The 27,740-nt window shown below is 41.7% G+C and overlaps 2 protein-coding genes across 3 annotated transcripts in view; one reads left to right on the top strand and one right to left on the bottom strand.

Moving 5' to 3' along the window:
• The first annotated feature begins 930 nt into the window (after positions 1-930).
• On the top strand, positions 931-3,659 carry LOC131666535 (cleavage stimulation factor subunit 2). 2 transcript variants are annotated; one of them, XM_058939298.1, is made up of 8 exons: positions 931-1,129; positions 1,226-1,304; positions 1,513-2,090; positions 2,163-2,340; positions 2,445-2,471; positions 2,556-2,662; positions 2,778-2,911; positions 2,988-3,659. In XM_058939298.1, the coding sequence occupies exons 1-8, from the start codon at positions 964-966 to the stop codon at positions 3,105-3,107; spliced, it is 1,389 nt and encodes a 462-aa protein (XP_058795281.1). In that variant the 5' UTR covers positions 931-963; the 3' UTR covers positions 3,108-3,659. The 2 variants fall into 2 exon arrangements, with proteins under 2 accessions (XP_058795281.1, XP_058795282.1); XM_058939299.1 differs by lacking the exon at positions 2,445-2,471 and having other exon boundaries at positions 935-1,129; positions 2,988-3,656.
• A 246-nt stretch (positions 3,660-3,905) lies between these two features.
• The window catches only part of LOC131666499 (RING finger protein 17), a 202,884-nt gene continuing 179,049 nt past the window's right edge, over positions 3,906-27,740 (bottom strand). Inside the window, exons 6-28 of the mRNA XM_058939224.1 lie at positions 11,695-11,916; positions 11,474-11,601; positions 11,260-11,408; positions 10,669-10,809; positions 10,425-10,577; positions 10,070-10,349; positions 9,686-9,836; positions 9,490-9,606; positions 9,232-9,340; positions 9,000-9,172; positions 8,712-8,932; positions 7,933-8,590; positions 7,718-7,863; positions 7,200-7,657; positions 6,519-6,697; positions 6,329-6,448; positions 6,164-6,268; positions 5,471-5,859; positions 5,002-5,404; positions 4,848-4,938; positions 4,652-4,781; positions 4,422-4,578; positions 3,906-4,350 (exon numbers count right to left, since the gene is read on the bottom strand). Coding sequence (XP_058795207.1) covers positions 4,234-4,350; positions 4,422-4,578; positions 4,652-4,781; positions 4,848-4,938; positions 5,002-5,404; positions 5,471-5,859; positions 6,164-6,268; positions 6,329-6,448; positions 6,519-6,697; positions 7,200-7,657; positions 7,718-7,863; positions 7,933-8,590; positions 8,712-8,932; positions 9,000-9,172; positions 9,232-9,340; positions 9,490-9,606; positions 9,686-9,836; positions 10,070-10,349; positions 10,425-10,577; positions 10,669-10,809; positions 11,260-11,408; positions 11,474-11,601; positions 11,695-11,916 — 4,797 coding nt within the window. The 3' untranslated portion in view covers positions 3,906-4,233. The remainder of the gene's footprint in view (positions 4,351-4,421; positions 4,579-4,651; positions 4,782-4,847; positions 4,939-5,001; positions 5,405-5,470; positions 5,860-6,163; positions 6,269-6,328; positions 6,449-6,518; positions 6,698-7,199; positions 7,658-7,717; positions 7,864-7,932; positions 8,591-8,711; positions 8,933-8,999; positions 9,173-9,231; positions 9,341-9,489; positions 9,607-9,685; positions 9,837-10,069; positions 10,350-10,424; positions 10,578-10,668; positions 10,810-11,259; positions 11,409-11,473; positions 11,602-11,694; positions 11,917-27,740) is intronic.

Below are 27,740 nucleotides of genomic sequence, written 5' to 3' on the forward strand. Positions count from 1 at the left end.
TTAATTTATTACGTATTATTTAAATCCTTATTAAATTAGATGCTTAAGCATTCGATATATCCATATATCAACAATTTTTGAGTCAAGCGTGCAGAGCAAGAATTTAGTTACGAGGCGCATAAATTGAATAATTTGAAGGAATAATCTTTGCATTTTTTAGATAAAATTAATAACACCCGAAAAAACGTACTTACCTTGGTACAAATTGTTTACGAGAGATTGTGTATAGATTTGATATATTATATCAAACCTGATACTCATAAAAACCATCCGTCCATGCTAGATTGTAAATAAAAATTATAAAATTGAATATAGAATTCATTTACCACCGTGTAGCTGAAAGTAGTGACTGACTGAATACTCCTTTTATCTTTAGTTTCAATTGATGCAAGTTTTCCGCAAATTCGCACAAACAAATTTATTTCTTGATAACTGCACATTTTCAATGTTCAAATAAAAGCAGTAGCATGATGCCGCCCAAATTTATTATCCAATTTATTTATTATTTATTATTTATTTATAATTATTTATTATTATTTATTTATTATTTATTATTTATTTATAATTATTTATTATTATTTATTTATTATTTATTTATTATTTATAATTATTTATTATTATTTACTTATTATTTATTTATTATTTATTTATTTTTTATTCACCATAGCTAAGTATTTATTTATAAATCATAAAAAAATTTGTTTCATACATATCGAAAGGGAACAAGCGAGTTAGAAGTTTTATACTAAATAGATTACATGATTTTGGAAGTGTTTTATTTTTAAAAGCTAAACAGGTAGCAACAAAACAAATTCTGAAAATGATGTAAAACAATCGTCACAAATAGTTGTCGTCGGTTCGAATATTCGAAAAATTTATCAGTTTTTGATAAAGTGAAATTTTCGGATAATGGATTTGTGCTTTGTCTAGTGGTATTAATTTTAGACGCGTTCTCATGGTGTCATGGCATCTGCGTTGTCGCTGCCGGCTGTTGTGTTGTGCGTGAGGTCAATCGATAAGTCGCTTATTATTTTCGTGTTTTATAATAAACAAAACACACTTAACAAAATGACTAATTCAGCTATTTCGGATCAATCACTCATGGATAAGTCTATGCGAAGTGTTTTCGGTAAGAAATTTTTGCGTGTTACGTGATATTTCAATGTTTGCCTACTGACATTTCGTGGCTGTTGATTGTTAAAATGCATTTTTTATTTGTTTATAGTCGGGAACATCCCGTACGAGGCCACAGAAGAGAATTTAAAAGACATATTTAGCGAGGTTGGACCAGTTTTATCATTCAAGTAAGTCGTTTGCTTATTTCTTTCATTAACTTTGAAGCTAACCTATAAATTATCTTTGTAAATTGGGAAAGATTTTCATAATAATACTGAATGACACAAATGTTTTAGAAGATTGAGGTTTAATTTATGATCCCAACAAGTTAATTTTCAAAAATATTTATATTCTAAAATGAACATTTTCATAAAAAAAGTAATTATTTTAAAACAGACTTGTGTTTGATCGTGAAACTGGTAAACCAAAAGGTTATGGATTCTGCGAGTACAAAGATCAGGAAACAGCACTTAGTGCCATGAGAAATTTAAATGGTTATGAAATAGGAGGTAGAACACTAAGAGTAGACAATGCTTGTACAGAGAAGAGCAGAATGGAGATGCAAAGTCTGCTGCAAGGTCAAAACACAGAGAATCCATATGGAGAAGTCGTGCAAGCAGACAAAGCACCAGAAGCAATTAGCAAGGCAGTTGCTTCTTTACCACCGGAACAAATGTTCGAGCTCATGAAACAGATGAAACTATGTGTTCAAAATAATCCTAATGAAGCAAGGCAAATGCTGCTTCAAAATCCTCAGTTAGCTTATGCTCTTCTTCAAGCACAAGTCGTCATGAGAATTGTTGACCCTCACACAGCTGTCAGTATGCTACATAAGGCTAATCCAATCCCAGGAGTCTTGGTGCCACAGGAGAAACCTCCAGTTATCAACGTACCTCCTCCACGTATCGAAGAACCTTGGGCCACATCAAGACCACCACCCATGGCCAATAACCCACCACCTACTATTTTTGCTGGTTTGTATTTGCTTATAAACTAGTATACCAAGTTACTTACATTAGAGATAATCAAATGCCTTCATATTTCAGGACAAGACATTGATTTAAGGACTTTAGATAGACAAGTAGACCCCAGAATGGCTAGGATGGACCAAGATTTGAGGGGACCACCACCGACTACCACAGCATTGCCTCCACCTCCCATTCCAGCTATCGTAGCTGCTTCATCTGATCCAAGAACTGTTAATGCATTCAATATGTCTGAATCGTGAGTATACATTCATCTGGAATAATATTCCGCACACGTAACTAACACAATCATCATCTATTACAACATTAACATCTCTTATTTTTTTGCTCATGTTTATAAAGTGTTCTACCAATGGAAGGGATTGACAGGTTCCATTTCATTTTTATATCAATGTGCATTTGTGTATGATTTCCTATAAGTAAAAAATTCGACATATTTTTTCAATTGTACAGCTTTGGCAGAGATCCACGAACTGATCGATTTCCACGTGATCCAAGGGACCCACGAGATCCTAGGAATGTACCATCCGTCGACCCGAGAATGGCGGCCAAACCAAATGGTATGTTATTGTTTACGTTTGTTTTAAACTTATAAAGGGATGTTTTTAATTTTTTAATAATTAATAGTATGAAATCCAACGATGATTAATACGAAATAATTCACTAATTTTGTAGCACCGACGATTATACCTACAGCAGCAGCTATTAACACAACTGCAGGCGCTGGAATTACAAATAGTAGCGCAAGGTTGATGGCTGGAATGTCGTCAGCCGGAAACATACCCAGTGGTGCCACAGACCAAGAGAAGGTATTTTCAATAATTTACAACTTTTATTTAATAAAATTTAGTTAAGTGTCTAACACTATAATTATAATTTTTTCAGGCTGCTCTCATAATGCAAGTGCTTCAACTATCAGACGAGCAAATTGCAATGTTACCTCCAGAACAGAGACAAAGTATTTTAGTTTTAAAAGAACAAATAGCTAAAAGTACACAGCGCTAACTTTCAATATATATATATACTTATACGTATCCTAACGATAATTTTTAATTACTGTTCGTGAAGCTATAAACCACAAGTGTAATTAAAATACTTTTGAAGATTTAGCTTGAAATTTTGTAATGGCTCAACAATTTGAAAGCCAAATAGAGAGAGAGTGAAAGAGAGAGGGAGAGAGAGAGAAAATAAGAAAGAAAGTTATTGTGGAAACGTGATTATTTTATTAATGACGTGTATTATTTTATTAATAATTGTAAGTTATAGTTGAGTTATACACTCAGAAGATCGCTATAAAAATTGCGCACTGGTTCTTAAATTTGGATGCTCATAATTCAAAAAGTAGTATATTATAACTATTTTAAAAATTTTCTTTTGTAAAGACACTTAGATTGACGTACAAATTTTTTTACTACTCGGATAACTAAACTCTGTATAATTTAATTGAGACTGAATTGAAAAACATTATATCCAACTAATGATTTTTCACAACTGATTATTGTTAAATAAATTTTCATGAAAAATATATTTGAAGCAAAAAATTTATTTTGTATCTTTCATTATAAAAATAAAATTATATATTTTGATTCGTACATTTTACTTGTAACGAGTTTGTTTTTACATCAACATATTATTTGATGTATGAAAAATAATGTAATTGACAATATAATTTATTAAGCAAAACAGGACAAAATTGTTATTGCGATATGAAAATATGAATTGCTTACATTATTACATGACACAGTCTGCATACAAAATTGATTGTTGCTTAAAACCAAAAAATAAAACTTTAAAGAACTTTTTTTCAATAGTATAGTTTAAATGACAGATATTTTAACTTCGTAGAATAAAAACTTATATCATAGCTCCTATTGTGATTCTTCATATATATATATAACGAATATTTTTTAAACTATGTAATACATTAAACTAATACAGCTAATATTTTAAAATAAGCCTAAAAATACAAGCAAATAATAGCATTTATCGTGAAAAGTAAAGAAATTCAAAATTTTTTAAAGCTTTGAAGTGGAACTCAAACAGTTTTCTTTTGCTATGATTTAGATTCAAATAAAACAATGATATAAAATCTAAATAAAAGTAATACTTTAAAAACTCGCAAATAATTTAATCAATCAACTTCCGGGTCAATAACTTCTAATAAACCATCTTTTATCAATGAAGAATAGGCCAACTCCTTGCAGGCTTCATCTAAGTATAATTCTATACCAAGAACCGGCTCATACACCTAAAAAAAGAAATAGTGCATTTTTAAAGGTTGTAAGTTTTCAGCGACCGTATCGAAAAAATTCGTTATACTTTTATAGAAGCTGTCAGTACTGAATATTCGTTCAATATTTCAGCCATTGCATCAAATGCTTGCTCCTCTCGTCCAAGTGGAATTTTGACATTATAGAATTTGTAGTTGAAACTTAATCTCGGTGCTTCTAGCCACTCTTTTTTAGCTGTACGTATTCTGAAATCGCAAATAACATGAGTACAATTATTGAAGATAACGTAACGTAAATTTGTGTAATAATTCAATGTACTTGTTTTCATCGCTGATCACCGAAGAGTTTCCGAAATCAATAAACTCGGCTATAACACCATCTTTTAACATTTTGACGATTTGAACCCTGTACCATTGTTTATCGGTATATTTTGCAATTCCAATTGCGCCTATCAAAGGAAATAACGGAATAAAGGTCAGTCTAGAACAATGAAAAATCATTACGTCATAAATACCTTTACTCAAGGCCAGCAGAGGCTGTTCTTTTGCAGCCGATTGTATCTCTTTATGCATTATTTTGTTTCTTTCAATCCAAGTATTCAAATCCTGTAATGGAATGCATTGATTACCATCTACTATTGAAGTTCACAAAGGTTCACAAATATATACCTTATTAGAGCAACCAACGATATATCCAGACATTCTTATCGCCGATTTTGCTTGTCCAATACTCATTTGAAAATCGCGTAATTTGTAAGAGAAAAAGTCAATGTCTTTAGGACCGAACTCAATATCGTCTGTACTCAAGGAAGTATTCAAAGGCGTTGAAGCTACTATTGGACCGTTCATTTCCAAATTGAACGCTTCGCTTTTGACGCTTTGAACGTCAAAATTGATATCCAAATCATTGGCTAGGTAAATTGAGTTGCCAGAGAGCCACTGCTCTTCGTTGGCGTTGACAATCTCCTCTTTTTTGTTTTCATAGAGAAATTCGCTTGAGATGTTTGGCGAAATAATTGTATCTGATGAGTCAATTGACGCTGAACTGCGTCTTCTGTCTGAGAAGCTAGAGCTATAATCAGAATGATTTTTATCCCGATGCATTGAAGACGATTCACAAAATTTAAAACAACGTTACCTAGACGAACTGCCGTTTTCATTTAATACTTTGGACCGTCTTATTTTGATAGTATTTTCCGATTCACCTGTACTCTTGATCGTATCCGATTTATTACTATCACTGTCGTTTTCATCATTGTTAGACTTTCTACTCTGAATTGACTCGTATTCACTAGAGTCATCAGAGTCATTGTCATTGATTGGAATCGTAAATCCCGCATTTGATTCGTCGACTACTGCTTGAATGGAAAAATCTTCAATAACCATTGACTCATTGAGAAAATTTTCTTCATCCTCAGCATCAGGTTGTACGATCACATTCTCTATCAAGCACTTTACTTGAGTCTTGTTCTTTATGTACCATGGTACTGCTACAAGACTATTTCCTTCAAATATCCAGAATAATGCCTATAATATTTTAATAGTTTTTCAATATTTATTTGAAATCTAACGCAGGGCAAATACATAATGAATTTTCAAATGTGAGTAAATCTAAATTCTTAATTAAAATTTATAAACTATTTTCTGTACACAAGTTGAGGAAGAAACGAATACTTTTGTATCGATAAATATACATTAAATTTCCATGAAACGTTTCATGTATGATAATATAACTTGATGATCTTCAAATTATTGTAATTATCGCGATTATCATCATGATTATTATTCTCAATTATAAACTTACGATAAATAATAAATATGTTTTACTTACCCTCCAGGGTTTTGGTGGCTTGTCCAAAATCTTAATTTTGACTTTCTTCTCAACGAGAGCTGAATGGATAATATCCAAATCAGCTTCCTCCCATTGCATAGTTACCTGCAACGAATAATAATTGTGAGATATGTTAGCAATACTATAAATCTAGAATAAGCTCACAGGTTTCAATCCAGCGATGGCAGCACTAGTAACTTGAATAGGTATCTCAGTCAAAGTAATGCGTTTCTTTAAAGCTCCAATTTGACAATCTTCGATATTTCCATAGTCGACAAACATTACCTGCAAATTATTGTTGAATTGAAACTGATGCGAATATTCAATTGTTAAAGAATCTGGTATATATACTTACTGTAACAATTTTATGTACGCTTTTAACGTGTATTACTTTTGCTCTGTACCACATGCCATCAACGTGATAATTTGCAATGCATAAATCTCCTACTTCCCAAGTAGTGTCGTACTTTCTTATTGGTGTGTTATTATACTTTTTGTATAAAGTTTTCTTGATGTATTCTTGAATATCATAGTCTAAAAAGTACACTTATAATTATATTAATACTATTAATAATATTAAATGAATAAGTTATGATAGATAAATCAGGTTAGAATAGAACGATTAGTGATGTGCCTAAAAAGTAAAAGAATAATTTCGACAAAAGAAATATAATTTTTTTACGTTTTCGAATAGCATGATAAATTTCGAAATCTGTTGAACGGTATTCAAATTGTTTCATGTTTATAAGCAATTGACTATGTTTACAATAGAGGTAACGGACATGTGTAAAGTTTGAACACATAAGTTTGGACACACACTTGGACTTTTAAGGATAGATGTTCACAATCCAAGAATAGGTATCCACACAAATGATTAACTAACCAAAAAGGTTGTTAATCTTCACAATGCGTATATTCAAAATAAGTTCCAATATAGTTATTGCATTATAAATAATTATTATTACAGTGCATTTGAACGTGATGAACGAATGAATTGTGGATGTAATATGTGCAGTTAAACTCTAAATATACGCACACTCTTTGGTATCTGGATAGAAATAAACTTGGCCTTTGTCATCGACGTAAGTAACCTTGGCAATTAATTCGTCCTGAACAAGATGAGCGGCAGGTATCCAGTCTTGCACTTTAAGTGGCAATGGACTCAAATCATCTGATGTATCTTTAATCGAGTTTGTTTCCGAGTCATCTCTATCATTTTCTGTATCAGAATTCCTTTCTTCTTGTTCCTCTTTTTCATCCTCATCTTCTTCTTCATTATCCCTGTCGTTGTCACAAGTTCGCTCATCACCTCTATTGTCCGACTTCCCGTCACACAGATCATCGTAAACCATGCCCTCTTCTTCGATCGGGGTCAGGTTTGGGTTATTCTTTGAAGTATCAGCGAAGAAAATGTCCGTACCAATCAATGGGCTATCTAGCTTTAACTTCTTCTTCAGTTCTACTGCCAATTCCTTTTCTTTGTCATCGTCGTAACTACGAATAAAATAAATTTTGAATTTTTGTTTAACGATAACGAAGATTCATCTTACTTACCCTCTAATAGGGAATGCATGACCATCTTCGATGAGACGTCGTCTGACCGAGATACTTTCTCGACGACTCGGCTCTGTTGGTCCTACTAATACGTTTCGCCGAATATGCAAGTCGACAGGGATAGCTTCATCTGCTTCAGCAGAACCCTAAGAAAAAGTCGCAAAATTAAAATTCTTTAAGTTTTTAAAGAGTTAACATTGAAAAAATTTACGTACAGCCAAAGTGATGTAATATTTGGTATCACCGCCACTATCTTCGATAATCTCCTTAAGCTTTCTACACGAAGACCACGGCCAAGTCTTGCTACCTCCACAAGGAGTAACCCCAGCCAATTTGATCCTAAACATATGTTTAGAAACGTCAAGGAATCGCGTATTCAACGGTTGAATCTCATCAAGTTCAATCTCGGTGCACTCAGCATGATCAATCAACGCCATTTTCGCTTTGGTAGGATGTTTCTCTGACATTCCGAGGAACATCGCTCGACAATACTGATTATCCTTGCGCGAGAAAATGCAATAGTAAAGACTCGAATCCAACTCGTCTTTGCTGCACTCCGCGCGATTTTCCGCGTAAAACTTTTGTAGTTGCTGGTTCATGTTCTCAAATATAGTGGTGTTGGTTTTATCCGATACGTACATCTCATCCGGAGATATAACTTTGTGCAATAATATACGCACACGGAACGGATCGACTTCTTCGGATCTTTTGCTTGGCAGTTTGCATTTTTGAGACTTGGCTTTCAATTGCTCGTCATTGAATGACGACCTTTCCAGCGACGACTCTGTATCGTCCTTGTTTATGTAATTATGTTGTGTTTGGCGTGGTTTAACTGGAGCTCTTATGTCGTTGTTCAAAGTTGCGTGCTTTGAGCTATAAAACATTCGCACATAATTGTTGCTTGCTTGCAAATTATAACTTCCAGACTTCGGAAATGAAATCGATAGATAATGCTCGGAATACTTCAACACAAAGATAAAAATGAGCTACTTACTACTGTCCAGTGCTTACAGCATAGTTAATCGATACGAGATTCGCGTTGACATTGGTTTCATTCATGGTCAGCATAGTAACGCCATATGCATTTCCAAACTTCAAGATTGGAAGTATTTTTACTATTTGATTGGTCAGATGTTTTTGCAAGTAACTTATGGCTTTTTCAGAATACGTGCTACCCTGTACAGGTTCGATGTCAATTAGCGAAACTTTGATAGCCTGAAATGTCATTTTTATCATTAGTAGATATTTATGCATTTATAATTGATTGGATAATGTTACGTACTCGAGCAGTCCATTCACAAAAGCGATGGGGCAAACGAGTTATTTTTGAGTTTTTTACAATTTTCGTTTCTCCTGTATCAACAAGAAAAATTTCGACTTTGGATTTTTGATGGATAATGTTAGTAATGTATCCTCTGTAATACATCAACTCTTCTTCCAAAGCTACGGTGTCCCCTACAAAAATAGTGGAACAGTCGTCGAGTGATTCCTTAATTCGTCGTCAAGATACTTACCGAACTCCAGAGTTTTAATAGATAAATTTTCAGTTTTCAAAGCCTGACTGTACTCGCGTTGGAATTGGTAAATCTTTTTGTTAAATCCTTTAGAATGATTGTTATTAGCCTAAAAAAAAATTTAGATATACTTTGTTTCTATTAAAAAAGTTTTTATTATCTATTAAAATATATTTTACAATTCTAAGTTTACCATTGCTTCACAAAACTTTACTTAAAGTAAGACCAAGAATGATAATTCGATCTACGAAGACTTACATTTTTGACGTAAATACAATTTGGAGATACTACGTTCAGAACTGTCACTTTGATATATTTTTCGTTGATCGGCAAATCCTCGTAATAAAACTGGTGTGCTGACAGAGGATTGATTCTCTGGAAAAGATTCAACAAATCAAGTTGAACTACTTTGATTGATATTTTATCACGTAGTCATAACAAAATTTATTTTTACCTTAAGCTTTTGGAAAGTATTCTGTTTTCCTTTTTTTGATAGCAAAAGAATCTCACGCAAACAGGTCTCTTCAGTGTCATTCACAAGTTTCAACTGAACGGTATTTTTGCCGCCAGGTTCAGCATGTAAAATTGTCATGTTGAGTATTTGCCTGTGGAGTTATAATTTTCAATAGGCAGAAAATCAATGAAAAGATATAATTATCAATTAAGTTGGTAATCAATAGTAACATTATTTGAAATTGTACTTGAAAATTACTAATTTTCATAATCAGAAAAATTACGATTGATTAAATTGTTAGAACTATATTTTATAAATTACATATAATTACACGTTAATAACCGCATATTCTTTAAAATAAAAAGCGTAGTTAAAGATACAAACCCAGCAACAATATCCGTAAAAGTCCTTAAAACCTCTTCGTCCCAATCTCCGCCATCGACAGGTACAATCTCTTCGAGAGTACAGTGTATGGCCATACCTGGCGCGATGTTCATACCGGTGATCATTTTGCGTATTCGTTCAATGTTTACGCCATAATCACATGTGCCCAGGTCAATGTAAACAACAGTGTATAGCAACTGGTCGTTGGATGTTATTTTGCGAGTCACACGACCGCGATACCATTTCTGATCCATGTGGTTTTGTACCAGGTAGAGACTGTCTATTTGACGCGCAATTGACATGAGTATTCGGCTGATTGAGCTTAGATAAATAGAATAACATTTGTCAGACTTACTGAGAATGACGACCGAGGGTGGTTCTGTGTGACCCTCCAAGTGATTTTCGATGAGCGTCTGCATTTCGTCGTAGAACTTCTCGTCGGACTTTTTCATAACGTAAAAGTCCGTGGGATCGTTGAAACACGTCATTTTCACGCGCTCCGGCTTGCCTGCAACGAAAAGAAAACAAAGCACGCTCGTCGCTCTTTCGGATTAGCTGGTGGGCTCGGCCGCGAGAGGCGAGCTGCAAGCTTCGCTGACCTACTGCCAAGCTCGAGGGCTCGAGCGGCACGACAGCCATGGAGTCTTCGGACGATTGATTGGCGGGGCTGCTGCTGCACGACGGCAGCGACGGCAACGGGGACGGGCTGTCCCTTCGGAAGCTACTTGGTATGTTCGCACCTGAAAGCAGAGGCAACCCAAATGAACAAGGAGGCATATCCGAAAACAGCTATTGACGTTCGCTCTCGAATTCTCTCGACGAACGAGCTTTCAACCGACGTATTTTATTTATTTATTTTTTTTTTTTCAATATGCGCGCGCTCGCATTTGCTTGCGGAATTATTTGGAGGGGTGCCGTATAAGTGAATGTTATTGATATTGAAAGCGCTTTGCTCCGGCCTCTCGCGCCGCTTCGCTTTGACATTTTCCGACGGTATATATTGGCGTCACCGGGCCGGCTTCTGCCATGCAAATTTCGGTTTCGTTACGCGCGCGAACTCGCCAGTCGCGAAAAGAAATAAAAACGTATAAACAAACAAAGCGAAAATGGTCCTTCGAGCGAGCCTGTCCGTGTGCGCGTGGCGCTCTTCGAATAACCCCCGAAAAACTTTGAAAACCAATCAGAATTACTCAGATTTTCGTCGCAGTCGATGGACTCCGGCTCGTAGTCGTCGGGCAGCTCGTTGCTCTTCAGCAGAACGAACTTCGGATTTTCGGGCACGTGCAGCCGTATGTGATTGTCCTTCATAGTGTCGATCCAGTCGTAGTTTATGCTCAACCTGCAACCGTACGACAGTTCGTTAATTCACGGATACGTTCGAAACGGAGTCGATCGCTTGTTTACTGTAGTCTGTCCGCCTGGTTGTCGTTCGTCCACAGGTGGCAAGGACTATCGGCGAGCTCCATCAGCTTCTCCGTCAGTTTCTTAATATTGATCGAGCAGTCGGTCTTGTTGCTGGCGGTCAGGGCCATCTGAAACAACCGGACAGCACGGGCGTGTATTGCAACGCGCGCAGCGCCTATTTCCGCGTGGCCGAGTCAAAGTCCCGTCGCGTTCGTTCTCACCGTGTAAGCCAGAGCCAGTTGATTTTCCTGCTCGGTGAGCATCTCGTGGAAAGCGTCGATGTCGGCTTTGAGGGCGTCTCGTTGTTCGCGTAGGCGCCGCTTCATCTGCGTCTCGAGATTCTGCAATACGCCGTGAACGTAGACGAAGTGCTGAGTGAGCGACGACTCCGTTTGCTCGTACTTGATCTGATCCGCCGACGAGACCAGCTTGCGAGTGAGATTCTGCAAAGGTCAAAATTCGATTGTTTTCTTTTGACGGCAGTTGTGATGCAAATAAAACCGCAAGCGCAATTATCTGTGCTTATTTTCTTGTTTTTACGTAACGCACAAGTGAATTATCGAGGAGCTATAAGATGCCTTTCGCAAGTGGAAACGACGCTCTCATCGGCGGCCTTTTTAGGGCATTCGAGCAGCAGCAATGTGCCTTTTTCTACGCGATGATTTCGATCAGCTGTGTTTTGTCGTTGTTGCGCGCACACCGCAACGGTTTTTGGGAAATGATTTCTTTTTTTTTACTTTTAGAAGCTCGATTAGTTCTGCTCGCGACATTGCGATGGGCCGATTGCATTGGTTAACTCCTGGCGTAGCAAATTGTACAAGTCACGAGATGACGCGGCGTAGCAACGAAATATATAAACGAAACGGACCGAGTACGAACGAGCAAAAGACCTCTAGTAATATTATTAAAGTTTTTTGATTCGACGTAGTCCTTAAAATCTAGAAGCTTGCGTATCATGCGTCAATAGTCTTCTAATTTCAGTAGAGCATGAGCACTACGACGATTAAGAAGCGCATCACAAGTCATAAATGATTTGCGTTGCAGATCAGCGGAGTAGCGCGAAAAACAAAGGAAGAAAACGCTGACGCTCGTTTCGCGGCTTGATCGCACAAGAGAAAAGACAATGCTCAGGGAAAAAAGTGATCAGCGCTTAGCTGCTCGTTGCACACAGGAAAAGCGCGCGGCAAACGGTAAAATGCATCGAGCGGCGCAGAGATCTGCGGCAGCAGTCTGCAGATAGTCACACTGACCCAATAACCCCACGCTCACTCGACTGGTATAATATAAGAGTGGGGCCTTAAAAAATACGTCTCCCCCACCATATTACGCCTGAAAAGCCTCTCACTCTGGCCGTTTGCTCGCTGACGACGGGGCCTCAGTCGGCGTTGGGCCTTGGTTTCTTCCAATCGTCGGCGCGCAGTAACAAGTAGTGCGTGTAAAGGGCAGCGCGGCGAAAATGTCTGTCCCGTCGCTGCTCGTCAGCGCGCGCGCGTGACTGTGCTTACTTCGGCCTCGTACAGCAATCGAAGCGAGCGACACCCCCCGTCATGAGGCTGTTATTTGGTGCTTTGGCTCTGCTGCTGGTGGCTGCTGCCGGTGAGTCTGTGGCTTCTCTCTGTCAAAAGTTACGGCAAAGTTCCGGCCGGTAGGCGACAAATAATGCGGACTCGATCAGCGTCTCTCAGAATACGACGACGACACGAGGAGAAAATACGAAACACGCCAAGGTTTTTAATTAACCTCCAGAGGGAGATTTGAATTTTCCCATGGCGAGGTGTTGCGCAAGTGCTCGTAACGAACGGCGGCAACGCGTGGGAAAAAAAAATGAAAGACGCTTCGTCGGTGTTCTAGGGACGAGATTCGCAGAATTTGATCGTAAGTTTTTACGAAAACAGAGGTTTCGCAAGACACAAGTGAAATTGACGATTCTCAAGGACTGTCGCGAAAAGCCGACGAGCGTGAAAGCAGCTGACAATGAGTAAACAATGGAAGCGCCGCAGTGGCTTCGGAGAAGCATGTCTAAAAGACGTTTAAGAGTTACCGCAGAAGTAATGGGGCAATGGGGTATGAGTCGCTTAAAATATGCGCGGCGCCGTCGCGCGGATGCCAAGGAGCATAATGTCGATGCACTCGAGCGTGAAATATCTTTTTTTTCCTTCTCTGCGCGCTCTCAAGGAGACTCTCCTGCACTTACTCAATTACTCTCGACGACGACCGCAACTCCCTTTTCCCATTTCTCGGGGCATTCGCACCGCCAATGTTTATTAATCGGCGCCGTCGAGTTTACGCGGGCATTTCTTTGACAATTTCCAGGCAAACATGATACTCGAGTTTTTGCAACGAGAAAAATTCCTGAGAGCTTGCGTGGTAGCGTTGCAATTTATTTCCAGCTGAACTACTCCGAGTTCGCGCGTTGAATATTATAGTAATGGAAAATCTATAAAACCGCGTTACCGTAATGCGCGTCAAGTAGTGCGCGTTTCCATTGGAGATGAGAAATGCGATTGAAGTGTGAAGAATTGCTGCTTTTTAAATCATTCAAATTCTTGAATCACCAACAATGCCAATCCGCTTTGCGAAACAAAATATTATTCAACTTGGCAGTTACCTTATACCGCTTAACGTGATTATTTTTAGAAATTGATGTAATTATTTAAATAGCGAAATTCTCGATGGTTGACGTTTATCATTCCCTCGTCACAGAATCGATTTGCCATTAGAGAACTCGACGAGCAAACGAAACGAGACACGAATGTTGAAATAAATAAATGTTCGTTCGTCAGAAGTGGCGATGAAGCCATCCGACATAATTTTTCGTCAAATCGATTGCACTCTGAACACCCGTAAGGCTCCCGAGGTAGATGCAACATTCGCGTTGAAAGCGTCACGACATCAAAGCAAATAACTGGAAAGGAAACTGATTCGGACTTTACCCCGCAGCAACTCGAAAACAAGGGACAAACGACCACGAATATATCCGAAAATAATTGAGTAAACGTAATGTCTCTTTTGAACCCATCGATGGATCGTCTTCGCGATCATCAATATCCTTATCGAAATACAAAAATCGGCGTAATCGTCGAGAATAAAAATTCCAGACTCCAACAACCGCTTCTTTACTTTATCGAATCTAGGGACATAAGAAGAAGTTTGTAAAAAAGGCCTGCTCCATAAACGGTAACTAAGGACTCTTTTACGACGCTCAAATCGGCTATTTTTAATTTCCTGCATACGCTATAACGACAAGTTTACCCAAGTGAGCGTTGACCTGTCAAGCAGTTGTATTTTTGTCATTGTAGATGAGCTTCCAACTGCATATTTCCAGCCTCTCTATTTTCGCGATTGACAGCAACTGACGGATCAGTACTGCTGTTCAGCACTATCCGCTGAATACTGACGCGCATCATGGCGTTGCGCACTCTGAAGATTGTCGTCGAACAGGTTCGATTTTCACGGGAGCTCTGCGACACCGTAGCTGTCGCCGAATGGATTGTTACGATGTCAATGAACGTCTATAATGATCGCGACAATCGCATCTAAGAATTGGTGGAGCCGGAAAAAAATACCGATTGAGTGGCTTTCGGAGTATCCGCGTCGTCAACATAGCGAGTGGCTTCGTTCGCGCTGCATTCGGTATCGACGCGATCAGAAAGCCAATCACTGCTGTCGAATTAAATTCGTTTTCGAATGGAATAGTATTTTCAGCGTGTCTTTCTCTGATCGTTCCATCAATCGATTTTTATAGCCGACGTTTCTCCGCGCGATCGTCGACGACAATTTACTCGCGATGCTCGTTATCAAGAACGAGCAACTGGCTCGGCAGTGATTCGCTTCGTAAATTGATGACCAGAGTAGCACTGGAACAAGCCTGTTTCTCCACGTGACTGTCGATCAGCTTGGTCAAAATAGTCGTGACGTGGGAACATCAACACGCCGACAAATGGCAATGAAACAAACGAACGTTACTTTGGATGACATCTCGCTTCTAACTAAAACGACTGTAGCGCCCGCCAATGCATCAAAGCCGTGGTCGACCGTAACTCGCTCCTGCTATAACCGAACGAAATAGCTGACAAAGGCGTCGCGAATTATTAACAAGTGAACGAATCGGTGTAAGTCCACGATCGATTTTCTAATTCGCAGCCGTCAATAAAAAAAAGAAAAAAGAAAAAAAAAAAGAAAAACGTTTTCTACGGTCTGCCCGTCGCTTGTCTCGCATTGCACACGCACATTTCGCGCTCGACCGGCTTACATACACTACACAGCGGTGACTTCGAGTTGGACTGTACGCGCGACGATTTGTCGGTTCGCTTGTTCTACCGGGCCGAGCTCATTGGCGGCGGAGAATAGCGAGAGACATCGCGAAGAATCAAGCGAGCGTGACCGATCGGCGGCGGCTCTGAACTTCGACGCGAACTTTCACCGTCACGCGAAAACACGACGAGGTCGGCCGCGTTGCCGGCTGCCGCTGCCGCGTTAGACGGTCGGTTTGCTCGGCGGCTGTCAATTAGCTTATGAGCGCGATGCGCGCCAGGAGCGAGGCTGCCTCGTGCGTTTGACGGACCCGTAGGCGAGGAGCATTTGGTTGCGCCGATACCTTTGATATCGACAGCCGTCGCCCAACGCGCACGATGCGCGAGTTTTAAATCCGATTTGGAGGTGCCTTTCGTCGCGAGAGTGGCGGGATTTCGCGATGGTATTTCCGTTGGACAACTCACTCGTCGCCTGGCGAATGCGATCGCGTGTTAATTGGTCGATACTAGTTTTTTCTTTCTCTCTCTCTCTCTTTTGATCAACCATTCACACACGTGTTGATAAAAATAGACGTTAATTAGCAGGATAAGATAACATTGACAGGTCCGAATAGACCGAACGTATCCGCATGAACAATCGATAACAAGCACGTTCTAAATTTTACTATCAGTTCTTTTTTATATTTACGATTTCTCGGTCGGCGTACAAGGAGAAATCAGTCGACTATACTACACCGCCGATTTTTTTGATACTCGAAGAAACGATCTCCAGTAACTCATGACGTACGAAAAAAGTGTCAAATCTGTCTCCTATCTCCGGTTATATGGATATTGATGCAAGACGAGTCGTTAAATTCAAGGCTTTTACTCGTAGCTGAATCATTTGATTAGTAAGCATCAAGGACCTCAAATTGATAGCTTGCGCGAGCGAAATCAACGATTTTCGATTCGAGTAACATCGATCAAAGATCACAGCAAAAATAGTATATTTGAGGGAATTTTTAAAGGATGTTAATTTTCCTGTCTTTTTTTATTGACTTTTTTGAATCAACGAAAAGCGCAAATTGATCTTCTCGATTTCTACTACATGGCAAGTTTGCTCAACTATTATCAAGAGATCGCAGCTCAATTATTTACGCGCACAAGAAGTTGATCTTGATGCTAGTGACTTTTCACACGAATGCCCATATCTATTTTTCTCTCACATTGCGGACCATCAAAGAACACGTTCTTCCAAGTTTCGACGGTCCAGCAATCCGACTCTCTCCTCGTTAGCAATTACACGCCCGTTGTTGTCGATAAAACGCGCGGTGAGTTTACAGATCACGCATGCGGACAAATAGATTTTCAATAGCTGGTTGCGAGGTTAATTAAGCACTCGTTAAAATGCGATACACACAGACAGACACGCACGTGATGCTTATCTCTGTGTCTCGTGACTTTTCTTTTTTTTTTAGAACTGCTAGATCCGTTATTTTCAAGTACGCGGTACTTGTGTAATTCGGTGGGAGGCAGGGTTACACACACGTGGTTAGCGGCAGGAGAATTAGGGCACACAGATATCTCGTTTCATAGCACGTCTAGTGGATTCATCAGTTTGCATTTTCTGTTTATTTTTTATTTTGATATTTGCTGGCGTGAATTCGCACGAGTCAACGATTTTCAAGGCAAACTACGAAAATTTACTTTCGAATGCTCATGAAAATAATTACGTGATTCGCATATCCTGCACTCGTCGATGTTCAGGAGTTAATGAATATATTCATATCTGATATTTTAAATTCAGTACAATGATAATGTCAAATATGGAAACTTTAAGATACTCGTTCTGTATTCTCGGATATTTCTTTTCCGCTTAAACCAATTAGAATTATTATAATTTTCAGTTTTTCCTTTTTTATAAGCGAGGAAAGGAAAAATTTGTATATGACGCTTTTTTATTTAGACCATCGGTAACATTTTCGCAATTCGTCCTTACTAAATGAATGGTAAAGAAAAGTGTAATTAGTGAAAACACGTTTACTTCGCAAAAATCGTGATTAAAGTGCTCTGGCGCACTAATATTCTTGAAAAGGCATCAGCGATAGGAAGAAAAATGATCACAAGTTCCGTAAATAATTCTCCCCGATAGAGCGACCTGGCCAAAAGACAGAGTCTATAGGAGAGAGCGTGAAAGTGGCAGTAGAGTGCAGAAAGACTCCTTGAGGAGGAATTATATTTTCAAACGATCCTTTTAGACCGCAAACTACATTTTAAGAGAGAGAGAGAGAGAGCTTATTAAGAAGATTTCATTTAGTCGAGAGGGATGTCTAACAGTTTACCGATCACGTCCTCGAAGCGTGCGTTCCGTGCCGAGGCAAAAGTTTCGATAAGGCACTTGGAGTGCCAAGGAATCAGCGTGTGCGCTCTATAAAGGCCATGGGCTTGAATCGAAAAAGGCGCTAGCCCCGGATTTTCCGGGCAAATCCTTTGAAAGTGCAAAATTTCCACTTCCTGCTTGACTAGCGTCAAGAGCAAGTGCGTGCGCCCGCGCTTTCTCTCGATCGAGTTTTTGACACCCATTGTTTGCTTTAACATTTCATCGTATTGTACGTTTGCAGCTGACTTTCCATGTGTACACACGGCCAATACGTGTCGCCATTCTACATCGGATTTTACGTTTACTGTTATAGTTTTTTTTCTTTTTTAACGATCGTTCGTTTATTTGATAAGATCCCCCGTCAGCGAGAAGATTAAGTTTAGCGTTGAAAACGAACAGAAAATGTCTAGCGCAACGACCTATCCATACGGAAATACCTATCCATACGAAGGCTCATTGCGCAATCATCTCACTTATTTTAGTTTCCAGCCAACTTATGTCACGCTCGCGGGTAACAATCGCACGCGCGAAAAGCGCGCGCAACCTAAAAACGCCCGCAGTCCCCGCAGCGGCAAAAACCAATAAGAGAAACTGCCTTCTAGCTGTGCAAAATCGGGATGTACCGTGACCGTCCGCGTTTGTACGTAACCGCGCGCGCGCACGCACGAATTTCGCCGCGGTGGGAAATCGGCGCGCGCGACGTTAATTAATCCGCGCGTACGGGATTTTCAATTAAACGAGCGATTAGTGAATCAACATTCTTGCGACGCGTATTTAAGAGCCAATCGCTCTCAACATTATCATTTACGCGCATATACGCGAAGCATGATTACAACCGGCGTTTCGCTGCTGCGGGTATATGATGCGGAGGGAGGTAGGGGGGGGGGGGGTCGCTCACTTTTACAACATTTTCGAGGCAAAATGTCATACAATTACCGCGAGCAATTCCGATTACAAGAAAGGCGGATTGGCCAAGTCCGATTGCGCAATCGCGGCACATCATTGCACGCCTCGCTCTTTCCTCGCGCCCGAGATGACGCGCCCGCGCGGGAAAGTGGGCGATGGAGCTGGCGGTTTCGCCGAAAATTAGCGGCCGCGCGGCGATTTTCCGCCAGGCTCGACGTGGCGCCTACGCAGGGCCGACGACCAACGCCGCGCTCTTCCGGCTGCTCAAATCTATGGCCCCGCGCCGCCTCTACTTTCTTTACCGATGCAGCGTGCGCTTTCTATTACAAAGCGTTGCCCAATCGTCATGATCGCGAGCGAGTCACGAAGCGTCCTCGTCCCGCGCGGTAAGGGAGAAAACGAAGTCACTGCGCGAGAGCCGCGGCGCGGAAAAGGCCCATGGATAATAAACAATCCTGAAATATGCAGCAGCAGCATCACAGTTAAAACAAAAAGAAGGAAACAAAAAACTGAAGAAACAAAAAAAATCGAGTCGAGAGAGTCGGCGTGCTGACTACACGGCAAAATGAATTGGCCCGAGGGGGTGGAAAGTGGGGGAGGAAGGCGAACGAACGAAATTGTGGCGGTGCAAACAACCGCCGCCGCACATATTGACGAAAACGAATGCGCAGTTTCGCGATAATAACCGGATATATATGTTACGCTTAGCGCTTGAGATTAATGCTACGAAATCTGTTGCAAAAAGCCAATTTTTATTTCACTCTCGCGCATTGCCATCAAGTGAGCATTGGTTTTGTTGACTTGCACCAAAAGTTTTTTTTTTCTTTTAATATTTGTTTGGCCGCACATGTAAAGCTGTGTGCTAGAACGATCGGTTATCATTATTTCTTTTCGACGATTTTATTTCACGAGAGGAGTGGAACAGAGCTAAAAAATTCGTACGCAATGTTAGCTCTTGATATATTGATTTTTTTTTACTATGATTATACGATCAACAGTAACGTAGTTTTATTCAAGTATACATCTATACTTTGATGGTTAAAAATAATATTTAGAATGTTTCAGTCACAGTTTTTATACTAGTATGAATGTTGACTAATTTGTCAAGTTCGCGAAAAATGTTTTCTCTTATTTTTCATTAGGCAGAATAAACTTAATGATTTTGTGTCAATGGAAAATTTTGATTACTTTTTTATTAATACATAACTTGTAAAGTTTCATAAGTGAAAGTTTTTTTCTTCGTAAAACAATATTTATTGCCAACATTGATGCAGAATTAGCTGTGGACAAAGGAGTTTTCGGTAAAAAATTGTATTTTACTTGTGACGCTACTTTTCAGCAGTCCTTATTTTTAATATTCAGTATTTCGCTGGGAGACATTTCTCATTCATTGGGAATAAACGCACTGGTTAACTTATCCAAGGCGCGTGTTTTTCTCCTCCAAACGAGTAAGTGAATACTTTTCGCGACCACTGTTAGTGCTCTGTTTGATAAAAACTGCGTTTACCGAACACAAAGAAAATTGCTCAATAACTCAAAAGCAATTACTACGCGGCACAAATTGATAATCGTCGAGTTCATCAAAATATACGACTTTTCGTTTCTTTACAACCAGATGCGATCTCGTAAAACTCGACAAAGGCTCAGCGCGCTTCAAATAGTAGTGCACACAGTCCTGAAAGTCTCGCAATAAGTCGCCGGCGCGTTGCAGAGAGCGGAAAAAAAGGCGACGTATCCCACAGGCGCGATATGACCTTTAGCCATAGATAGAATTAGAGGGAGTTGTTAAACGACAATTGCAGCCGATTGTTTAATCCGGTGACTCACGAGAGAGAGAGAGAGAGAGACTGAAGGGGGGAGGGGGGCTGCGAAGTTATTGCGCGACTTGTGTGTGTACGTATGATCGTGATCCATTTGCGATGTGCGATGGCGAAACGAGTTGGAGTTGATTGGCCGTCGACGCGCGCGCGCGCGAGAGAGAGAGAGAGAGAGAGAGAGAGAGAGAGAGAGAGAGAGAGAGAGAGAGAGAGAGAGAGAGAGAGAGAGAGAGAGAGAGAGAGAGGGACTCGGAGAACGGATACGCTCTCGAAGCCTTTTCGCTTCGCATGTAACGCGTTAGGAAACGATACTTATTACGTCGAAATTATAATCGCGACGAGATTGTCCGGCGATGAAGACGTTGTCTCGCAACGTCTGCGGGATTCTTCGAAGGCCCGTCTCTGCCGGGCGGGAGTGGGGCAACGTTTTCCGTACGAAACGGACGCTCGGACGAATACCATTTAACTGCGGCACGTGCGCGAGCCCGAGAGAAAGCAATCTGGTTACGCGCGCACGTTCGCGTGGCTCCGCGACTTCGCCCTTTCGTTCTTATCTTATTTATGAATAGCTCGCGCGCGTAAGCCGCGCTGCTGGGAAATCTGGCTTTTCTTTTTTTTCGGTGCAGTTCCGCTAGTTAATTGCCCCAACATACGTCGTTGCGGCGTTCCAGGTGAGTTATGGGATTAGCGGCGAAATTCGACCGTTATCGCGTCTAATGAACGCGACGACGGCAGATCGATCGCGAACGAACGGAAATCACGGCGAGTGCGGCCGAAATGTGTAGGACGAAGCGTACGTGCGACGCGCCGACGAGAGTCCGCGCCGTTGCGAGCGCGGCAAGGCGCGAAGAGCCGCTCTCGAGATCCGTGACGTTGACGCTGCCACTCGCGGAGAGCGAGGCTCGAGCGTTTTGCCGCGCCTCATTATCGTTCGCAGTTTAATGCGTCGCTGGTGCAGCATCGATTCCCAACTGAAAGTACAAGAGCTTTGGAAATCGTGTACATGAAATTTGCGTTAATTAACATCAACACCTTTTCAATGTTGCGCTAATGCATTTACGAATTTGCATATGTGTGCGCGTGCACGCTTTCTTTCTTTTTCTCTTCGACGAACGATCCGATAATGACGAACTCTTTGTGCCTAGGCTCGTAACGATAACAAACTACATCATTATGATCTGCGCGTAGGAGTAAGCGAAAGAGACCATTATCACGATGAACTGATAAGAAATTCGATTAAATTATATTTATTTCCCACAACGAGCTATATAATTTTAAATCCATTTGGCAAACTACGTTCTAGGAAACGTTCGGTCAAATGATATACAACGAATGTGGTAAGTCATTGACACGCAAAGGAGAGAAAATCAAGGCAATAGTTTGGCTGCGGTGTGCACGCCGACTTTCCTTCGATAGTCTCCCAATACAAAACGATATCAATTATAAAGACTCTTCGCTGACTCGCGGCAGACAAAGGCGCGAGACCTAGGCGTAGCGGAGGTGAAATAAAAGGGAGCAGCTGCATTGCCTTGAACCGAGAGCGAGGGAACGAGCGGCGCAATGACTCGCGACCTTTCTTTCTTTCCGCAGCGAGCAAGTCCGCGTGCGCTGCCTCGCAGTCCGTCTGCACGCGACCCTAATCGCGAATGTACGCTTTCGCAATGGCTTTCGATCATTGGGATTCGTTCGCCTACAGAGGCATCCTTGAATCGCGCGCCTCAAGGAGAAACCCCGACGGCTGTCGACGTATCGTCGATCGCAGAGCAGCGAACGTCATTATTGCGCCAATCCCGCTCGATTTGTTGAAATGAAGATTCGTAAAAAAAAAAAAAAAGAAAGAAGCAAAAGCCAGGCCACGAAGAAACTGCAACAGCAGCGAGTCGAGTGACAAATGCGCTGACGTTGCGCGCGCGCGAGCTCGTCTTGAAATTGGCTTCGTTTTAACGGCGCGCGCACGTTTTGTCCTCTTACGGGTGCCTCTCCTTTTTTTACGATCGCGCGGAGAGACGCTGACGCGATTTTCGACGGCTAATTCCGAACGCGCCAAGGCTGCAAAAGGTTCCTTTTCTCTCTCTCTCTTCTTTTTTCATTTTAGACAGGTACGCGATGGCTTGTTTTTCATTGTCATCGTTTGTAGTGAAAGAACTTTTTGACTTGACGTGTTTTTTTTCCTCGATTGTGAAGACATACGTTGAACCCGATAGAAAAATTTTTTTTTATTGGCATTAAAAAAAACCATACTCGGGAAATATCCTTCTCGCGCACGCAAGCACGGATAATTCAACTTCATTTCAAATCGGAGTATTTCCATGGAAATCGATGTAAAACAAAGTTGAAAGTAATATTGGCAGTGCGGCAATCTTCAGCATCTGGAAGGAGAAAAAAAAAGAGTAAAAGCTCAAACTCTCTCTATCTCTTTCAACTTCGCGTTTCCGTGTTTATTAGCGAGCGAAAAGTAGAAAAAAATAAAGTTTTAGATTACGAAAAACTTTGAAAAACAAGCATCCTTCTTCGCAGCGAAATGAAATCCGGCAGCCATTTAATTAGTACGATATCTACAATAACATATACGTACATAAGAGACCTTTTTTCTTTTTTTTCTTTTTTTGAAAACTCTCTAGAAAAAGTCTCGTGTTAACGACATCTTGGTAATTAATTTCCATTTCTTGTTCTGAAAAAGGAACAGGGGCGCAAGACCGTTAAAGTTGACGCTTTAAACTCGTCGAGTTCTCGGGCTCCGTCGAATTCCCCTAATTATAAACTGTCGCAGCGATGATAATCCTTTGTGATAAAAAGTCATAACTCCGAACTCCCAATTATGACGACATACCTCGTTCTTTACGCCTCGATTAACAATGTGCGGTTCTAACTTTGTATCGAAGAATTCCACGGAAATTTTCTCTCTCTCTATCTCTCTCTCTCTCTCTCTTTTCTGTCGGCTAAGCGTTAAAAATCGAAGGAGGAGCAGTTGCAGCCATCGCACTTATACACAAGCGCGAGAGGAGCTGCGGGAGGGGCGCAAGGCATCGCGCATAACGGTCCGAGTTACGACGCTGCCAGGTGCCGCAGTGCCATACTAAAATCGGAAATTGTCAGAGCTTTTGCTCACGCGCGCGTGCTCCACGGCCGTTTTTACGGGCCAACTTTTTATTTAGACTTCGCGCCGAAGCTCTGATAAAAGCGAGACTCGTAAACCTTCGGCACGAATATGTATATATAATCTTTAAGCGCTTTGTCGAGTACCTGACCCCCCTCTTGCCCTTCTATGCGGTAATTCCGCAAAAGTTGGCGTTGTAATAATTCGCGCGTGAATTTTCGTTGCGCGCGCGAAAAGTTATTCAACGGACGTGGGTTTATAATTGGAATTATTGACTGAAATTAGACATCGAACGAAAGTGCGATGGCCAAATGGAAAAATTAAATCCGAGTGGTATTGTTATTAATTGCGAACTGCAGCGAATCGCTAATTCGTTTGCGCAACGAGCGTGCAGCTGCGAAGGCCTGCGACGTTCGAGGACGCTCGTTCAATTGCAAAACAAACGCTAATGCGACTCGATTACGCCGACACGTTTGCGCGCAGAATCCCGAGTATTCCGTCGCGCCAAGGAAAAGCGCGCGCGTTACGTTTCCTTTTCTCCCTTTTCCGCGGGCTTTCGCGATATCACGGTATCACAACGCCGTCGCCTCGTGGCGTCGAGCGCGCACCGCGAGATCAAACGCGCGTTACACGCGGCTCGGCGCGCAAACTCGGGCGAACGGAGCAAATCCTACGACGATTGCAAATGCCTCAAAGAGGAGCGCAAGCACAATACACAACCACGGCTGCTTTCCATAAGGCGCTTTCGGCCTTCTTCTTCTTCCTCTTCGTGCTTTTACACGTTGCTGAGGCCGTGGCGGCGCTCTTCTCTTCGCCCACTCGCGCGTCGACGCTCGAGAGTCGTCCTGTTCGCGAGCGCCGCTTCTTTTGCCCTCTCGCTCGCGAGGGACCGAATTGCATTTTGATACGCGGGCGATAGTCGTCGGGAGCGTATACTCCGCGTAATCCGGCCGAAACCGCTGGGCGATCAGACGCCGATCATCAGACTCGCCCGGCGAGCAGAGTAATCCCTCGAGCATTCGCGCTGATCGCGCGCTATGAATAAGGCATCCGGCGTCTGTCCGTTGATTTTTCCTCGGGCGAGCCGTGCCGTGCCGCTCGCTTGCCTTCGTCTTCGACAGCTCGACTTCTAAATAATGCAGCGCTGCCCGCGTCAGTCGTGCGTTCGCGATTGGCATGCGAATATCTTAGCCCGCGACGGGCACCTCCACCTGTCGCGTGATATGTTTGTAAACGCGTCCAAGTTCGTTGCGCGATTGCCGCGCTGCTGCGAGTTGGCTTCTCGTTTCGGCTGACGTGAGCGCGGCAAACGGACTTCCGGCGGCTCGAGCGAAGCGGAAGTTTCGTTGCACGCTCCGCGCTTGCCGTCGCCATTCGAAAATCCATTGTAATACGAATGGTGACCGTCGTCCAACGTAGAAATGCCACGTAGAGCGCACGAAAATACGATTGTCCGGTTATTATTGGCGACGGCGACGACGATGGCGCACTTTCACTTTCGCCACGCTCCCAAGTGTTTATTAATCACGCGAGCGGTGCTTTACGTTAATTGACGAGTAGCGTGATTTTGTTTTCCACATAATCGTTGTTTTTACGGGCGCGTTAACGAGGCAATTTGTCTCTGACTTTCTGATGTTTCTACGGCGATAAACGATATCCGATTGAACGAGCACTTCAGTCATTTCGAAGACTGCAATCAATCGAACGGTAGATACGAAGTCAGACCATGCAGCGAAATATAAAAAGGACCGCCTTGGTCGAGTTGTTGTAACTTGTATCGTCGATCAATTAACGCAAGATTCTCGTCAAATCAGAATACAAAGGATTTCTCAAAGCTCGCGACGTCCAACGAGAACGACAAGTTAACTGCCATTTCATTCTCGTACTTGCACCGGCCAAATTAAGATAATCAACGTGCCGTTCGTAGGTCAGCCCTATTACTCTCCTCTGGCAAATGCACTCGAAACAATGAAATGACGGACGCTTCAGCGCCGCTTCAGCTCTGAAAGTCGATTAGCCTCTGCAGACTACTCGCTGGCCAAATTAATGGCCGCTGAACAAGGGAGAGTGAGACAGATAGAGCAACAGGTTACATTTGCACGGGAGAGACTCTTGTTTATGGACTCCGCGTGGAATCATATCGGTTGTTTCTTTAACCGACATCGCGAAATCCCACATGGGACTCGACGCTGTTTCGCGGTCCTCTTTACGATCTCTCGCGACGGTTAGTTGCTCCTTCATTTTTCGATTTGTTCGCTCTCGCGATGACATCGATGTTTACTCAAATTGAGTAACCGATCACTGGAAAAAAAAAAAAAAATAAATAAATTTTCATCGATTTTTCAAATGTGCTCAAAGTGAACGACAAATCGCTAATTGAATTGTGTATAATCGAAGAAAAGTGAGGCTCCCAGAGAGCAATTCGAGCGCAATGGACTGCTAGGATTCACGAGGCTTTTTACGGCCACTCAGCAACGCCAAACGAAATCAATGTTAATCTCAAGAAGCCACGCGGTGTCTTGGGAGTTAAGCGAAATAATTCACACGTGGTCGGTGAATTGCTTAACGAGCCGTGGTAAGCTCGACCGGCCAGACACGCCAATTATATGCGGTATTCCGTTTGCTGCTGATAATGCCTACGTAAACCCGAAAACTTGTTTTGTTTGCCTCGGACTCTCGTTATCGACGTATTATACGCGTCGTTGTTTGCGTCAATGCTTTTAATTGGCGTCTCGTTTGTTCGTTAAGATGTACTGTGTTTTCTTTTCCGGTTAAATTGGCAATTTCGTCTCTTTGTAAATTTGATATCGAAAGCAAATGCGGGATGTCGGCTGCAGCGAAAGAAAGTGTTCTTTTGTTTTACTTCGGAGCTTACAGTGTTGTTAAAAGTTGCCACTGAAAAAAAAAAAAAAAAACGTTCACCGACTCGTTACGCCAACGGTCGCAACTACAAAAGCGAGGGAGCATGGGTGGGTGGGTGGGTGGGGGAGACACTTGAACTTGGTTGGCTCTTGGCGCTAATTAAACAATTAAAAAATTGCCCGAGCAAGTGCTATGTAGCCTCACGTCAAGTGCACAAGTTATTCCATCTTGCCCGGCGGCGTCGACGGGTATTTTAAATACTTTGGAAGAATAGCTCTCTTCTATGAAAATTTCAACTTTCTTCAAACGCACAAGCACACACGGTACGCGCGCAGTGTAATCGCATTCTGCGTTGTGATTTAGCCTTTCGTCATCGTCGTCAAAGCGCCGTACATACGGGCAAAAACGAGATTTTCGCTTCGTCATAATTATAATCCTCGGCGCGTGCATTAGTTCCCCTCGTTTTGCCGGCACGAGGCAATGACATTATATATATTCTCAAAGTGGTGTGTTAGCGCACAGACTGAAAAAGACTGAAATCTGTTTGCCCTCTCTCTCTCTCTCTCTCTCTCTCTCTCTCTCTCTCTCTCTCCCCCTCTCTCTCTCTCTCTCTCTCTGCGCACGTTAATTTCTCTCTCTATAATATAAACCCTCTGTACGCGCGCGCACGGAATGATGTGGCTGTGTGTGTGTGTGTGTACGCGCGCGCGAGTTTCGTCGACCTGAGCGCGCCGCTATGATTATCATTTTCAAATGTAAAATCGACAAGAGCTTTGATCAATTATTTGGCCGCTGCAATCGCGTTTGCGCTCTGAAACGCGAATTAAAGCTGCGACTGGATTATCAACGAGCTAGTGGGGTTGTAAAATGTCGCAACATTACGTATAGTTGTAAGATCGGCGACTTGGCTGTGCGCGTGTATCCTTCATAAGAAAAACCCTCGCAATTCGGCAGCGGCAGTAGCAGCGGCAGC

This window comes from Phymastichus coffea, unplaced genomic scaffold, assembly GCF_024137745.1.
Source record: "Phymastichus coffea isolate CEN01 unplaced genomic scaffold, Cenicafe_Pcof_1.1 PCOF00059, whole genome shotgun sequence".
Lineage (NCBI taxonomy): Eukaryota > Metazoa > Arthropoda > Insecta > Hymenoptera > Eulophidae > Phymastichus > Phymastichus coffea.